Source organism: Eptatretus burgeri, chromosome 14, assembly GCF_056783735.1.
Source record: "Eptatretus burgeri isolate ZD-2024b chromosome 14, Ebu_testis_v1, whole genome shotgun sequence".
NCBI classification, from domain to species: domain Eukaryota; kingdom Metazoa; phylum Chordata; class Myxini; order Myxiniformes; family Myxinidae; genus Eptatretus; species Eptatretus burgeri.
This window is the reverse complement of record NC_140974.1, coordinates 13,576,166-13,591,563: the sequence shown is the minus strand read 5'-3', so window position 1 is coordinate 13,591,563 and position 15,398 is coordinate 13,576,166. Positions and strand designations below refer to the sequence as shown.

General features: G+C 43.4%; 1 protein-coding gene across 4 annotated transcripts in view; it reads left to right on the top strand.

Annotated features, from left to right (window-relative positions):
* LOC147012683 (collagen alpha-1(XIV) chain-like) overlaps positions 1–15,398 on the top strand; it is a 168,562-nt gene that overhangs the window by 63,747 nt on the left and 89,417 nt on the right. For all 4 annotated transcript variants that reach the window (XR_015051032.1, XM_085853765.1, XM_085853766.1 and 1 more), the window contains 6 exons: positions 2,473–2,619; positions 6,053–6,210; positions 6,320–6,449; positions 6,542–6,681; positions 7,310–7,439; positions 14,192–14,328. Coding sequence is in view for 3 of the 4 variants with exons in the window: in XM_085853765.1 (XP_085709891.1) it covers positions 2,473–2,619; positions 6,053–6,210; positions 6,320–6,449; positions 6,542–6,681; positions 7,310–7,439; positions 14,192–14,328 (842 nt within the window). In the remaining variant the exon portion in view is untranslated. The remainder of the gene's footprint in view (positions 1–2,472; positions 2,620–6,052; positions 6,211–6,319; positions 6,450–6,541; positions 6,682–7,309; positions 7,440–14,191; positions 14,329–15,398) is intronic.

The window sequence follows — 15,398 nt, the reverse complement described above, 5'->3', positions numbered from 1 at the left end:
ACACACACACACACACACACACACACACACACACACACACACACACACACGTCAAGCACATATTCACAGCCATACAAAAATGCACATATAACAGTTAAAACAATAAAAGCAACGCAGAGCTACAACCGAATAAAAAGGGCAATTAGTTTCAGCACACTTATACAGGTTTACTTACAAGACTGGCGCCACACATACATTTACACAAAAAGCAAAGAAAACACAAGCCACCCTCACAGGCAAGGAGGCAGACAGGCCCGTAGACCAAATGAATGTGTGACCTGGGTGATCGGCCAGGTCCATGAGACCGAAGGGGTCTTACCCGCGTCCTCGTGGCGCGATGGCGGGCTCGCCGTAATGTCCGCGTAACGCGCTTGACTCCGTGCCCTTTGTATGGTCGGTGATCTCCTCCAGGCGTGCGTCGCGCAGGCACCACGGTTGGGTTGTGGAACGGACGGGGTTACCGGCGCTATCTCAGCGCTGATGGGGGAATTGTTGATGCTCGGGGTCGGGAGAGGGGAATGGCGGACGCTCTCTCCCGCTAGCGGGGTCCCGGGACCTCACCTGACTCCGGCGAACTCTCGCCCCTTAGCCCTCCTCTGCGTCTCTGCTCCACTCCGCAACTTGTCCCTCGACCTCCACTCCGAGCTCCGTCCGCTTCACCGTCCGATCCCCGCAAACACACGCCTCAGACCTCACAACTTCCGACCGGTGCCACTTTCTGCACCCCTTTCTGCACACACGAGCTGGACACCTTTCTAGACACGTTTCTTCACACTCCTTCCTGGACACACACGAGCTGCGTCGTGCTCGCGTCTTTTATCGACCGGGGGAGGAGCCTGTATGCAGATTCGCCGATCAAAACGCGCTTGGAGGCGGGGCCATGCCACCCGACGTTCAGCCATTGGTCGGGCAAAAAGGGGCGTGAAGCCTTCCTGATCCGTTTTCCTCTCCTGAAGGGAACACATTCGTACCCGCGGCTCGACGCGTTCGGCATCAATTACCGAACGGGCCGTGGACAGCACGACGTTTGGTGTTGACTGGTGGTGTGGTTGTGGAAGGAGAAAGGCGAAGTTGGTGGGGGGTTTGCTGTGGTGGTTTGGTTGTTGGTGGGCGTCGTTTGGGAATGGCAGTGAAGCGATGTTTGCGGGATGGAGTTGTGGAGGTAAAGAGGCGAAGGTGGTGGTGTTTGAGTTGTTGGCGGCTTAATGGTCCAAAATAACTGTAGAGAAAGAAAAGTGGCTAACTCAAAGCGTCGCAGCCCGGATGAAGCACACATATTCCCCCTAAACAACAGGTGTGGACTAACTACACATCAACTTAGCGTCATAACTGATCTTAGGACCCTTTATGGTGTATTGCGAATTTCCACAGCCGTAACAATATATACATTTATCATAAATACATGATTTATAACTATGTATGTATATATATGTATGTGTGTGTATATGTGTGTATATATATATATATATATATATATATATATATATATATATATACATATATATATATATATATGTATGTTTGTATATATATATATATATATATATATATATATATATATATATATATATATATATATATATATATATATATATATATATATATATATATATATATCATTGAAGACCTTGAAGGAAGACTTCAAACTGTTCATTCCACATCATAAATATATGATTTCCTACGAGATATATATATATACATATACACCTACGTACATAAATGACAGTTCGTTTCCCATCATTTATGTATTTGCCTGTATATCGCTGTTTAAGCCAAATGACAGTCACGATTAAAAAGAAATGTGTCTGTTGCTGAGACATGTGTTGACTTTGATTATTTTTTTTTCTAAAGATGACTATTTCCTAACTAAATAATGTAAATGCTTGTGACGGTGACTGTGTGTGTCTCAAAACCATAAAGAGAGATGGAAAGAAAACAAACAAGGAGAACTTTATTTATTCAATTAGTGTGATGAAAACCAAGATTCATAGCGATGGAAGATGGTCTCACTTTCTCGTTAATCAGAGAGGGAGAGAGCGTGTGTGCACATGTGGACGCTAAGTAAAGTTCATAAGCTCCAATTTTGCCAATTTATTGTTTTGTTCTCAAGCCAATGACTGCTAGACAACAGTAAGACACTACTTGTCAGGTTGAGGGCAATCTTAAATAGGTGAGCATCGTCTAAAATTGTTCATTCAATGAATTAATGGAAGAAATCAAACAAAAACGTTGTCTTAATTGGATATACCAGGATAACTGAATTTAAAAGCCTAAATATGGTCATCTATACCCCAGCACTTCCAGGGGCCTGGGCTTCTAGGAGGGGTAGTCTCGTCTGCCTGGGCGATCACCCAACTCTGGCTTAGCAGACTACCCCTTGCTTCGCCCGACAGATCACAGACATCTACTTTAATTAACCTAGCCATGTACTTTACAGCTTAATGAAAAGCCTTTTGACATGTCCTTTGGCAGGCATGAGGAATGCAGAAAGACAGCTTCTGGAAGATATATCATCAAAACCAATGTCGACATTCATATTCCACCTGGATCGTTTCACAGAACTTGATACCATCACAGCCATTGTTTCCCAAGAGTTGTGCTCCGAACTCACAAAAAAAGGTGACTTCCCGTTTCCGTTTCAACGATGACTAAGATTGATCATTTGAATACATTGATTGCTTCTCATGTGTCTTTTTGTTAACTTTCATTTCATATATGCTATTGTTTTGTCTTTTTCCTTTGTCTTCTCGAAGCATATATATTTGCCATTGATATCTGATTATAGATGTTTCAAAACACTAAAGCACCAGTGATGTTGCACTCAATATCTAACTAATTAGACTGTGACTCGGAGTTGAAGACTCAGAATCAGACTTATTGTGCAAACATTCCCCCACATTGCTGGAGGTCGCGTGTCTTTTCAAGAATAGACACAGAGTGATAGAAGCTCAGAAACATTTTGAAGACCTTGAAGGAAGAGCAAGCTGGACAGAGATGGTGAAATTGTGAGGCTCTGTCTTGATGCCCTACGAATATGTGAAAATCATGTTTCTCATCCCTACAAATGGATCTGTTGAAAAGAAGATCCAAATAAATGCCCATCACTTGTGCCACTGCTCATTAAACCACGTCAAGACCAGTCAGAAATACTTTGATCATTTTGGTTGCATAGCTCTGATCGTCCAAACATATACTCTGTCAGAAGAGCAAATTGGAATGTAGGAAGGAAAACTCCTCGCACTTTTTATTGTTAAAAAATCAGGCTCTCTCCACATTGTCTGCTAGTGTTAGAAAGATTGCAAAGCTGGGACGTACACCAACGATTGCCTTGACTTGTCTACACAATGAAGGAGCTCTTTTCTCTTTTGTTTAAAGGTCCCATGACACCCAAAAGGACTGAAATTTCATTTATATATGTCCTAGAGGAGTTTTTCATCGTGATTTCATATCTGACAATGTTTTTTTTTCACAATACTTATTCTGTAAACTGTAAAATTAAAAAAAAAATACGTCTTTGAGAACGGCCCTAAAAATTCTCATGAAAGGGGCATAACCCACATGACGTCACGTACAGGATTACAAAGGCTGCACGTTAATTACTCGGGTGGGTGGTCTACGCGATTCCATTGGCTTTCTGTGCGTTTCCACATTTGATTGGTCGACTCGATCGCTTCGTTCATTTCTGCTTTAAAAAAATTGAACATTTGGTTTTGAATAATGGATGACATGGACTTTCACTTGTCTGGTAACGACAGTAAGTGTGAGAGAAATGAAGGATTTTGGTCTGAATCACATGGAGAATTGTGGGATAACGTAGTCGCGGGAGGTGAAGTTCAGGCAGCTGGAAATGAAATACGCCCTCAGCAGTTCGAGCCCGAAGCAGGACAAGCAGAGAAAAATGGCGATGAAATTCCCGGAGTTAATTCTGATCGGGAGGACATCGAAGGAAGACTTGGCAATAACAACTGGTTAGACTAAATCCTCTTCGTAATTTAATAATGTAAATTCTACTTGCATACTGCTCGATATCAGAAATATTTTAGTGAGGTGACGTGACCAGCGCAGCGCAGCGGACATGTTTCTCCGTGGCGAATTAATCGCAAGCAAGGCCAGCGCATGTCATCGGCCGTATCTCTCCGCGCATAAAACGAAGCAATCTCGCTGTCTGGATACAATGAAAACTTGTGTGCAGAACACACCTTGTGACACAATTGTCTCGTAGTCCGATAAATCTGACGTTCTGTTGCAATTTTATTTATTTTATTCCTACTGTCGTTATGTAGCACCAGTAGAAAACAATGAAGAAAAGAGAATAATAAAAGAAAGCTACAGCACGTCAGATTTATCGGCCTAGTCGGACGGACGACATATTTATCGGCCGAGTCGGACGGACGACGGATTTATCAGACTTGTCTAGACTCGAGAGATCTCGAGTGAATCCACTCTGTGCGAGTTTCTGCATGTGACATCAACGCTGCGGTTCGCTGAAGTCAACTTTTTTAAGGGGCGCGGCATAGCAAGTTGTGAAAAGCACCAGAAATGATCGAAATATTGGTCTAATTATCCCATTTTTGATTAAAAAAAAAACATGGGTGATTTCTTCACTCGGAAGGTCAAGTTAATATATAAATAACCAGAAAGCTTTGGGTGTCATGGGACCTTTAACCTGAAACTCTTCATGGGTTTCGGCAGCCTTCAAGAGTCGACAGACGTTCATCTTAAGTTCATCAGAAGCTCTGGAGTTTATCAGAATAAGGTTTTTGCCTTCGGGCCTGAAAAGGCGAAATGTGTTGGCAATGATTGTTTCCACGCATGCAAAAGCATTGCTTCGCAAACGAGCGTGAAGGTTGTGGTTGGGATTTAATAGCCTGTTAAGTTGATGCCGGCATTGCCTTTCTGAATCAAAACTGTAACCATGAATGTCTGCATCGGGTCTCAAGTTGGGAATTTTGATCAAAGCAGAGAGATAAGTGCGAAGTAAACTTTTGGAGACTCTAAAATACGATTCGCAACGATCGCTTGTGTTTAACACACAATGTCTGCAGTTGTTCTGGTTATCCGGCCATAGAGATCTTCATTGGGAAATAGTGGAGATCACCAACGCTGGAAGTGCACATTGCGATGGTCGGTGGGTCGTTTTGAACCTTGTTGTAGATCTTCCTTGATTATCATGTACAGTGCATGCTTTTGGTGCAGTTCAAAATTTTCTCTCCACTTAACTCTTCCCCCTTCGCCCCCCCCCCCCTCCCCTCTCTCGTTCCCTCCGCCGCTCTTCCTTTTGTCCCTCTTACATTTGTTTGCATCCATCTCAACAGTATTAACAGTAAATATACCCCATGTATATTTGCAGCGTTTTCAAGACCTTCCGTGAGTTTCATCTTAACAGAGTTTTCAGAAAGAAAGCCAGAATGAGATGGAATGTGCCGTTCATAGTTTTTGGCTGTGGTTGTTTGGCCAATGTTGGTCATAAATCAAGCTTGGCGAGGAAGAAGAGCAGCTGTTCTTTGTCTAATATAGCCAGAAATAATGCAAACATGGTTCATCAGCTGTGCTGAATTCAGTTACAGCCAGTTGGTCTCTCTCAATCTGAACCCTGAATGGGGTGCAGGCACTTTGGGGAGAATTTGGTAGAAACTAGTCTTCGTTCGGAATAACTGTATTCAAAATGGAAAACTCCACCAACTGGCTCAGCTGCCCAGAAAGGCAAGCCTCCTCAGGTCCAACATTATAACTACGGCGTGGTCTTCATCCAGGACTGTGCGAGCATCATGCATCAGGTGTTACATCCCACCAATGGGATGGGTGGGAATGTATCACGTGATTGAAATAATTTAAAGGGACAGAAAGTTGCTGTTAGTAACCGAGATGTGCTTATTCTTTAAACTTTTTACCACTCAAGAGGCCTCTTTTCTGAAATCGGTGTTCACATTTAAAAAAACATAAAAGACCTGAAGTTAAAAATTCGATAACAAACTCAAGTATACACTTTCTGAACCGTTGCATTCATTCTTGACTTTTATACATCTGACAACATCCCCATACCTTCGAGTAGCTGTGATAGGAGTGGACCAAGATCTCATTCCTCCGTCGGCACTTAAGATTTCGGACAAGACTGCCCGGAGCATGTGGCTGTCGTGGAATGCTCCACCGGGTCCTGTGGAGGGTTATCTCATTGTCTATGCTCAACTGGTCGGTGGTTTCCCTCTGGAGGTGCGTTGGCAACCCACTGTTGTCCTTTTTCACACGGACAGTTATTTTGGGTTGGATCTTGCATGATTATTAACGCTTGGTGTAATTGTTCTTGCTCGACTTTTCACAGATTCAGGTATCAAGGGACCAGACCTCAATGTTCCTGGAGAACCTGGAACCAAACACTGAGTATCACATCTCAGTATCGGCATTGTATCCCTCCGGCGAGAGCAAGAGTGTCACTGGGACTGAGAATACACGTAATTGACTGGCAGACATGACATTTCACATATCGTCTGTTTCATGAATATACCCGTGAAAGGTTTTTATGTCTGTGCTTGTATTCCTGCAGTACCTTCGCTGGATGCGATGTCCCTTAGATTTCAAGACGTGACCTCTAACACCATGGAAGTTGCATGGCCGCGCTTGGATGGTGTGACTGGCTATACTATAGTGTACTCTTCCCTTGGTGATGTGGTTGACAACCTGGAGGTACAATTTCCTTATTGGTACAACTCTGTTATTCAAAATAGATCTGCACCTTGGGTGTGCCTTTGGTTAGCCTTTACTTCCTGTAAGCACTGATGAGAATGTCTCATGATGTTTTCACCTGTGATATTGCCAGCTGGAACAGCTGTATCATGGAGCACACTTTTCTTCAGAGGAGATACTTAGTGTGATGAAAACCAAGATTCATCCGTTTGTACCTGCTTGTGACCATTGGAGATCTCGGTGGTGTCTTTTGTATTGCAGACTCGGTCCCAGCAAAGACCTTATTGGAGCCAATTATTTAGAGTTTACTGTGTGGTTGACCACATTCCCTCATTTTGATCCTTTCTGATCATTTGATTACTGTGGTGATCTCGGTGAGACACCGCATGGTTCGGCTCCAATGGGAAATCAGATTACATAGATATAACATGAGAGTAGTAGGGGGAAAGATGTATCAGTACCATCTCATTTTACCTTTTACCATAATCTTGCAGCATCAAAAAACTCCTTCCACTAACCCATCACACTATGGAATATCCACATTGCTATTAATATATATATATATATATATATATATATATATATATATATAAACATATATAATTTTATCCATGTTTTGTTTACGAAGAAAACTGTTGGGCCTGAGACGACGTCATTCAAACTCACTGGATTGAGCCCCAGCACAAATTACACAGTGACAGTTTTTCCACTGTTCGGGATGAAGGTTGGCGAGCCAATCACAGGACAACAAGTGACCGGTATGGAACACCACCACACACACACACACACACACACACACACACACACACACACACACACACACACACGCACACACACACAATTTGAACCATTATGTCTGTCTCGTGGATTGTTGTTTGTAATTACATGGGATCTGTCATGCAAAATTCAAACAAGTATTTTTAGTAATGCTCTCCTCTTTACATGAAGAACATGTTTGACAGTGTAGTGCAGAAGTAGTGCACTTACCTTTGAGCTGTTTCGTCTGGGTTCGATTCTTAAACTCCTCGTGAACCGTCAGATTGGTGCTTTGCGGGGCAGGGTGTCGCATCACAAAGTGTGCCGTCGCTCGGTAGACGTAAAGCCTGGTGTCCTCTCTGCTGGCAATAGCTGGTGAGCGTGAAAGATTCCACGGTGTCTTATTGGAAGTGCAGACGAGTCCACACCATCACCCTGAAAATAAAAATTACAAATTCCTGCTTTAATCTACAATGGGGGCACTGCATCAGTGGCACGGCTGTGCACCCAGCAATGATGCAGCCACATGCTCCACACAAAAGGGGATTAATAACATGGCCTTACCTTTCCCCTTACCTTTTGCTCCAATTGAAAAAAAATATGTCTTAAATATATGTCCTGTTTATCCCAGTCATCATGTAAAAACATTTCACTAAGACTCCGAGCAATCTTATCTTTTTCATGAGAAACACCAAACAGGGCCGTCTTGTTAAACGTTGCACACCTCGTAATGAGGTTCAGTTCGCTCAGGAATCCTTAAAGTAAGCTTGTTTTATTTCTAGATACCATGATTACAAGAAAAGTTAATCCAGGTTTAAAAAATTTTTAAAATTTCACGAATTCCTGTAGATGTGGAGTCCTTTCAATTCTCGAACAAAAACTTGACTCTCCTGTTTCAATCCACTGCAGGACCAAGGCCTCCCTGACACATGTGGTATGTTCTCATCTGTTCTGTGCTATTTGGAGCCGTTGTACTGCAGAACGTCTTTCAAATCCGTGTCTCCGTATAATTGTTGGTTTTCATCTGCTGCTTCTTCCAGATCCTTTTAGATTCTTCTTTTTATTTGGTATGGCCTTTTATTTTCACTTTTTGTAGTCGGAGCACTGCTGCACATCTTTCTCGGTACTTCTTGATGATTTGTCATTCTTGGTTGCCCATTTCATCCCTATCCTCCCTATAATTCATGGACCGGTGTCATGTGTGTGTGTGTGTGTGTGTGTGTGTGTGTGTGTGTGTGTGTGTGTGTGTGTGTGTGTGTGTGTGTGTGTGTGTGTGTGTGTGTGTGTGTGTGTGTGTGTGTGTGTGTGTGTGTGTGTGTGTGTGTGTGTGTTGGTTTGTCACGCTACTCCTCCTACAGTTGCAGTCTGATTACATCCAGAATTGCTACATACGTTTAGCATGACCCCAAATTCGTGTTTAGGGTTGTTTTCATCTTTGTTGGTGGTCTCCATGTAAATGTGTGTCGTGCGGGTGCTTCTGGTATGTTTACAATCCATGATTTCCTCGCTCTCAACATTGTTCACTGCCGGAAGTTCTTCCATTGCTTTGACCGATTGTGCGAGCAGTACCGCATCGCTTATCGTGAATGTTACTTCCATTCCTGCCCCCCAATCTGAACTTGCACCGCTTTCCCCCAGTCCGTTTGTGATTATTATTGTCCGTCGGTTGTCCGTTCTTCTTGTTCTGTGATCAGCACAGTTCCATTTTAAGTTTTTTTGACTTTCCACCGATATGGTGTTGCATTTCGTTTTCTGTCTCATTCATCAGCTTACCGCCTTCTCTCTCTCTCTCTCTTTTTCTTCTTTCTTTTTGCCAAGACAACAACCTTCCACGACTCTTTTCATGATGACCATTTTTTGTTCCATCTCCGTTGTAAATGATTAGGATTCACTGGTATATGTGACCGCTGGCATTGCCCATTGGTTATTGACCTTTTCTCAAACACAAGGGCAGTTTGCTTTTAATCACCTTTTATTTTCCCAAATGCTGCCCATCTTGCTTTGGTATGTATTCATGATTTCAAAATGATTTGTAAGAATTCTTATGAGTCAGCCGAAGTAAATGCTTGCTTTCTTCAACGACAACGGCACTTAGCGAGTGTATTTGCTTGGTGTTGGCTTAATGGCTTGAGTGGTGGGCTTCGGATCCTGATGGGATCCTGAGTTCAAATCCTGCTTGGCTGTTGAATTAATACCAGGTGGGTTAGATTCAGCCTGTCATCCTTCTGAGGTTGGAAAAATGAGTGCCAGCTTGCTGGTACACTGTGTCGGAGTGGTGACCCGTCCAGGATTGTGCCCAACAGCCAAGGCGACTGCTTAGGCAGCCACAATGCTCTGCAGAGATGATCCCAATGGATGGATGGATGGTAGAGCTCAAACCTCCGCCAGGCTGAATAGTTTCCGTTTTGTATCCCACTGATCTTGGCTGGATCTGGATGTGGACCTGAACCAAAATCGAATCGGCTTGTTCTTGTCACCGATCCAACTCATCCATCACATTTTGTCATATAAACTTGTCCACAACTTTTTATGAACATCGTTTTTGGCCCTTTCTCTCAACAGTGAAGAATGACTTTAAAAATTCTGGGATCCGGATCTGGATCTTCTCCAAAATCGAATCATTTCGTCCTTGTCACGCGCACCCAACGTGTCCACCAGATTTCGTCCGAATCTGTCCATAACTTTTTTGAGATATCCTGTTCACAGACAAACAGACAAGGTTGAAAGCGTAACCTCCGTCCACCTTCGGTTGGGCAGAGGTTTTTATACAAAGAGCAATTTGAATTTTCCGCTTTTTCGCATCATAGTTGACACGTGGTTTTTGTCTTTGTCAGATTAATTTTCCATCTGATCTTCAAATGTACAAATTTAGATCTCGCATTATGATGTCCAGTTGTTTTAGTGTTTTTTTTTGTTGTTGTTTTTGTTTATGGGGCCTGAGGCTCATAGAAGACCTGACACACAAATCGTACACATACACAAACAAGTTCAAGAGAAATTTGATCAGCCTTGGTGGCGTAATGTTAAAAGTGTCTGCTCTGAGTCTGTGAGGTCAGCAATTTGACCTCGACCCAAACATACCAAAGACGTTAAAAATGATAAGTGCTGCTTGCTTGATGCTCAGCATTTCAAAAAGGATCGAGCATGCACAAACAACCCTCTCCTGTGCTGAAGCTCCTTGCATTATAACATCAGACGTGACTTCAGACAAACCGCCATTGAGCTTGGGGGAAGTGACGTCACTTCCCAGAGCACCGTTGGTATCGGTATCGCCATCTTTGATGACGTCACTTTTCTCTCTGCGCTCAGTGGGGCAATTTGGAGGAATTTCCACCCATGGATGCCAATCTCTGGTTGTTTGTTTGTGCTCTATTTTCCAAATACTCAGAATCAAGCAAGGAAGCAGCACATTCCATTTTTAGTCTTTGGCATGACTCGGCCAGAGTGAGAATCGAAGCACAGACCTCCCTGGTTCAGACCACACTCTTTAACCATTATCCCACTGAGTCTGGTACTCTTCAGTGTTGTTGGAATTAAAACGTTGCTTCACTCACACTCCCACGTGCAGCTTTGTGCCTCCTTGGTTGTATCATTCGTTAGGGATGCAGCTATGCTGCTGATGTCATGCTGATGCCCCTATTACCAGTACACTGGTGCTCATTTTGCCGACCTCAGAAGGATGACAGGCTGAATCAACCCCGCCTGGTGTTGATTCAGTGGCCGATGGGGCTCAAACTCAGGACCCGAGGTTCCCAAGCCAGGCTTGCTGTCTGTGAATCGTAGATGGTTTTGTCTTTCTCCATCGAAAATTATTCCATTATTTCCCCATTGTAGCTGTTGGCACTCCTTTGAGACGCTGTGTAAACCCATTTTGGGGATGTTGTGTCACCCTCTCTGGCACCTCTTTTGTTCCTAATCTTGCCATGCTTTAATGCAGTCTGAAGGTCACTGTTCTACCACTGTAGACTTCACATAATATGTTTATCCATGTATAGTTGATGTTTAGACGATGTCGAGGTCGGATGACGACATTTCTTCCCAAATTATGGAAGGCTTTTTCATAATCTATAAATGCAAGCGAGGCACAAGGGCAATTTATATCCTCTTGATTTTTCTCGAAGTTGAGCTGTTGATCGAATGTGATCCATTGTTGACTTTCCCTGACCAAAAACCTCCTCACTCGCTCCCGTGGTTGATTAGCGTCCAGTTTAGACAGACGTATACCAGTTGTTTAAAACTTTTGTGAACATTTTATAAACTTTGGAGGGAGAGCAGGCTAATTGGATGATCATGCTCCAACTCCATCTTATCTCGGTTTTGTACATCATTACCAGCTTTGAAATTTCCTCCAAGTTGGAAGAATTCTTTTCATCCTTCAGGCACAATGTGGAGTTTGTTTTTTGTCCGAATGATTATACTGTAGGAGCAGTTAATCACCGTCTTTGGTTGTATCTTAAACAATTTCATATTCCTCCAAAGACCTGTTTCCTTGTGTGCATTTCAGTGCAAACTGGATATCATCGATGGAGTCACTGCAGGGATGGCTTTGTTTTCTTTGTTGTGCCGTACCTGAAGTATCAGCAAATTATACTTCCTGTGATGTCGTTCATGTAATTCTTTGGCACGCTCAATGATGCGATCTCTTGATGCTTTCCATGTTCTTCTTTCGGGTAAAAAAAATCTCAGCGCGTCCCGTCATCGAACGGCACGTGTAGGCTGTTACGCTTCTGCTGTTCTTTATTAGTCATAGGAGTTCACAACCATCCCTGACCATGTTGTGGAATGTCGGCCGAGGCCCTTGTGCGAATGAGATGAAAAAGGACTCCACTGAAAGTTCCGGCCAACACAAAGTTCAGGATACTTTTTGAGTGCTCATTATCTTATATGTTGCCGGTCTATTGTGTCACACCAGCAGCAATTGTGTCTCACCGCTGTCACGCCATGCATGATCGGCATTTGAGATGATGCAAGCGTCATTTTACTCGAGCTTGAGCTAAGAAAAGCTTTCAAACAACTAGAGCTTAAGCTCGTGTGTCTTCCTGGTAAATTGTTTTTTGGGAATTCCTGTAAAATTGCATGAACTTCCTTCAGGATTCCTGCCTTTTCCCATTTTTTTTCAGTTTGGCCTTGGAAAATTTGGGCTCGGAAAATTTGGGCTCGAACCATCTCGAATAGCAAGTGTAGATGTGTATATGCTTGCGCTTGTGCAATGTGCTCCGTTGCACCTGCTTTCCCAACACGAAGGAAAGACGAATCAACTTGTGTTTTATGGCCTTCAAAGCCATCCCTCAACCAAGTTTACAAAATAAGAAATGTGCACAAATTGTAAAAGATAGCTTCATACAAAGTTACATGATGATAGGATGGAAAATGCAGCCGGCGTTCCAAAAAAAAAATCCGTTTTCTGCAGGCATGGGTTGCAGTGTTTCATGTAGTAGGAACAATCGGCCTCGACCTCGCGTCACCCCCCCCCCCTCCCAAGTTTCCTTGATGTTGAAGTTTATTTTGCCATCACTAATTTTCTTCTTTATCATCTGATTTAACTTTTTCTTTAACATATTCCGCTTCACTTTCTTTGTGCCCATTAAATATCCGACGAGACATTCCTTGATGCAGGAATTTTCAGATTTGCATCTCAAAAAGGTCATGATTGAGGACAAACTTTAGCTTCCTAGAATTACCTTTGAGGAGTTGTTATGAGCCTGATTAGCAAACGTTTGGAAACTTTCCAAAATAATAGACACTAATATTGAAGCTCATACGGTGACTTGAGTCATTCATGCACAAGCAGCGCATTGCTGCCGGTTGCCTCACTTCTGGGAGGCATGCCGCTCATGGATTGCCATCATTTGGACAGGAAGGACAGGAATTTATTGGGCCGTCCCCCGCGCAGCGGAACACACGGGGTTTTGTAATCACTTCTGTGTGTCTGTCTTACCTGTGTGTCTGTCCGGGCCATAACTTTTTTATCACCATTTAAACTTTGCCATCAAATTTTCAACGTAGCTTTATGATGAGAATATGGAGAACACAAATTGACAATTTGGTCAAAAGTTGAGCATGACATAAAATCATAAATTTTAATCCATTTGACCTGAACTTTTTAAGAATTAGCATATTGGGGCACTGAATTGATTAACAATTCAAAATCTGGAAGCCGATTGTTTTTTTTTTGTTTGATCATAAGGTCAAGGTAGCCTCAAATCGTAAAAAAAAAAATTTTTTTTAATCTGTTTTCGTCATGTTTACCATACAGAAGAAAAGGAAGAAGAGAATAAGTCTGATTCATTCATGCAAGGCAGGCGTGGACGGCTTTGCATTTTCAGATGATTTCTAGTTTTGTTTATGGTGCTGGTGATACCCCGCCAACTCTTTGTCGATATGAATTTTGGGATCTTTAACGTCCAGATAATCTAGCAGAGTCCTAATCTTTAACGTCCAGATAATCTTTAACCACCAGATAATCTAGCAGAGTACGGAACGTCCAGTTTAACCTCCAACCGATAGACGGCGCATCCAACGATGTAATGCCCAACCTGTGCAACACCGATCGAGCGAACGGAAAAGCACAAAACAGTTCAAAGTGGAGTCGAGAATCAAACCCCAATCTAGATAGCTTGATGATGATCACACTACCAAGAATCTGTCTCGCCACCCCTTCAATTATGATTTAAAAGTTGGAATCATGTCATCGGTGTCGAAATGACAGTGCGTGAAGGTGTCGATGCCACCCATGCATGTTGTGTCGTTGCAGTGGCCCTGCCACGGTCCGGTAACCTGCAATTCTCAGAGGTGACTGCGAGCAGCTTACGCGTTGCATGGGATGCAGCCTTTCCCGGTGTCCAAAGATACCTCGTACGCTACCAGGCCGAAGGGAAACAAGAGCTGGAGGTGAGCTAGTTCAACATAGTCTGTCATGAAGTGAATTGTGCTGAATGTAGACAAAGATTTGAGTGCTGTATATACATATAAGTGGAACAGTGACAGAGGATGGTAGTTATGAAGGCGGAGATGCGAAGGAGGATACAGGTGATGGCATGTGGGAGTGATTTACGACGGAAAGGAAAATATCGAGGAAATCGAAAAGGGAAATTTGTGGGCTCTTGCGCAACACCGGCCGACCTTGATGATTTGAATACTGTGCAACTGACGGAGAAGCAACAGGCTGCACATCTGTGAGAACAACTGGCAACGGAGCATAGCGGGAGTGAAGAGGGTGGATTGAAAAAGGATGGACGAACTAAGGGGAGCATCGAGCAGGTGAGCTGGACGGAGAGATTGTGAAAGAGCCGGCTGAGGTGGGCTGGACACCTCGAGCAGATGGAGGAAGAGACGAGAGCAAAGAAAGCGCATGGGTGGAGGGAGCAAGGAAGGAAGAACGGAGGGAGACAGACCCTGGCTGAGATGGAAAGATTGGGTGAGGAGGGATGAAAGTAAGATGGAGGTTACGGGAGAGCGGAGGGAGTTGGCCGAAGACAGAAGGCAGTGGAGGAGTATTGTATAAAAGGTGGGACAGCAGCAGCACAGTGCAATGAGGCTTCACTCCACATGAGGAGCCATGAGAAAGAAGAAGAATATGGAGACAAAGTTCAAAGCCGGTACTTAGTCCATGATGTACAGACATTCATCAAATGGTATTTTAATGGCTTGTGAACCACGAAGACCATGCACATTTTGCAATGAATGGAGGGATATGATATTTTTCCGATCGATAATTGAAACCTTGAACAATCATCTCATAAGCTGCGTCCGGTGCGAGCTCAGTACGGCTCCTTTTGTGTTTCATAGGTTTACAAGTTCAGTGCATTGATACATCGCACGGATGGAGGGAAGCAAGGCCACATAGCTGGTTGGTTTACCTTGGCTGAGACGAATGGCATGTCACTGCGAATCGCTTGATGTTGAAATATCTCTGTTCATTGTCTCCTGTGACATCCGTCTCTCAATCGGTCATCAGGAAG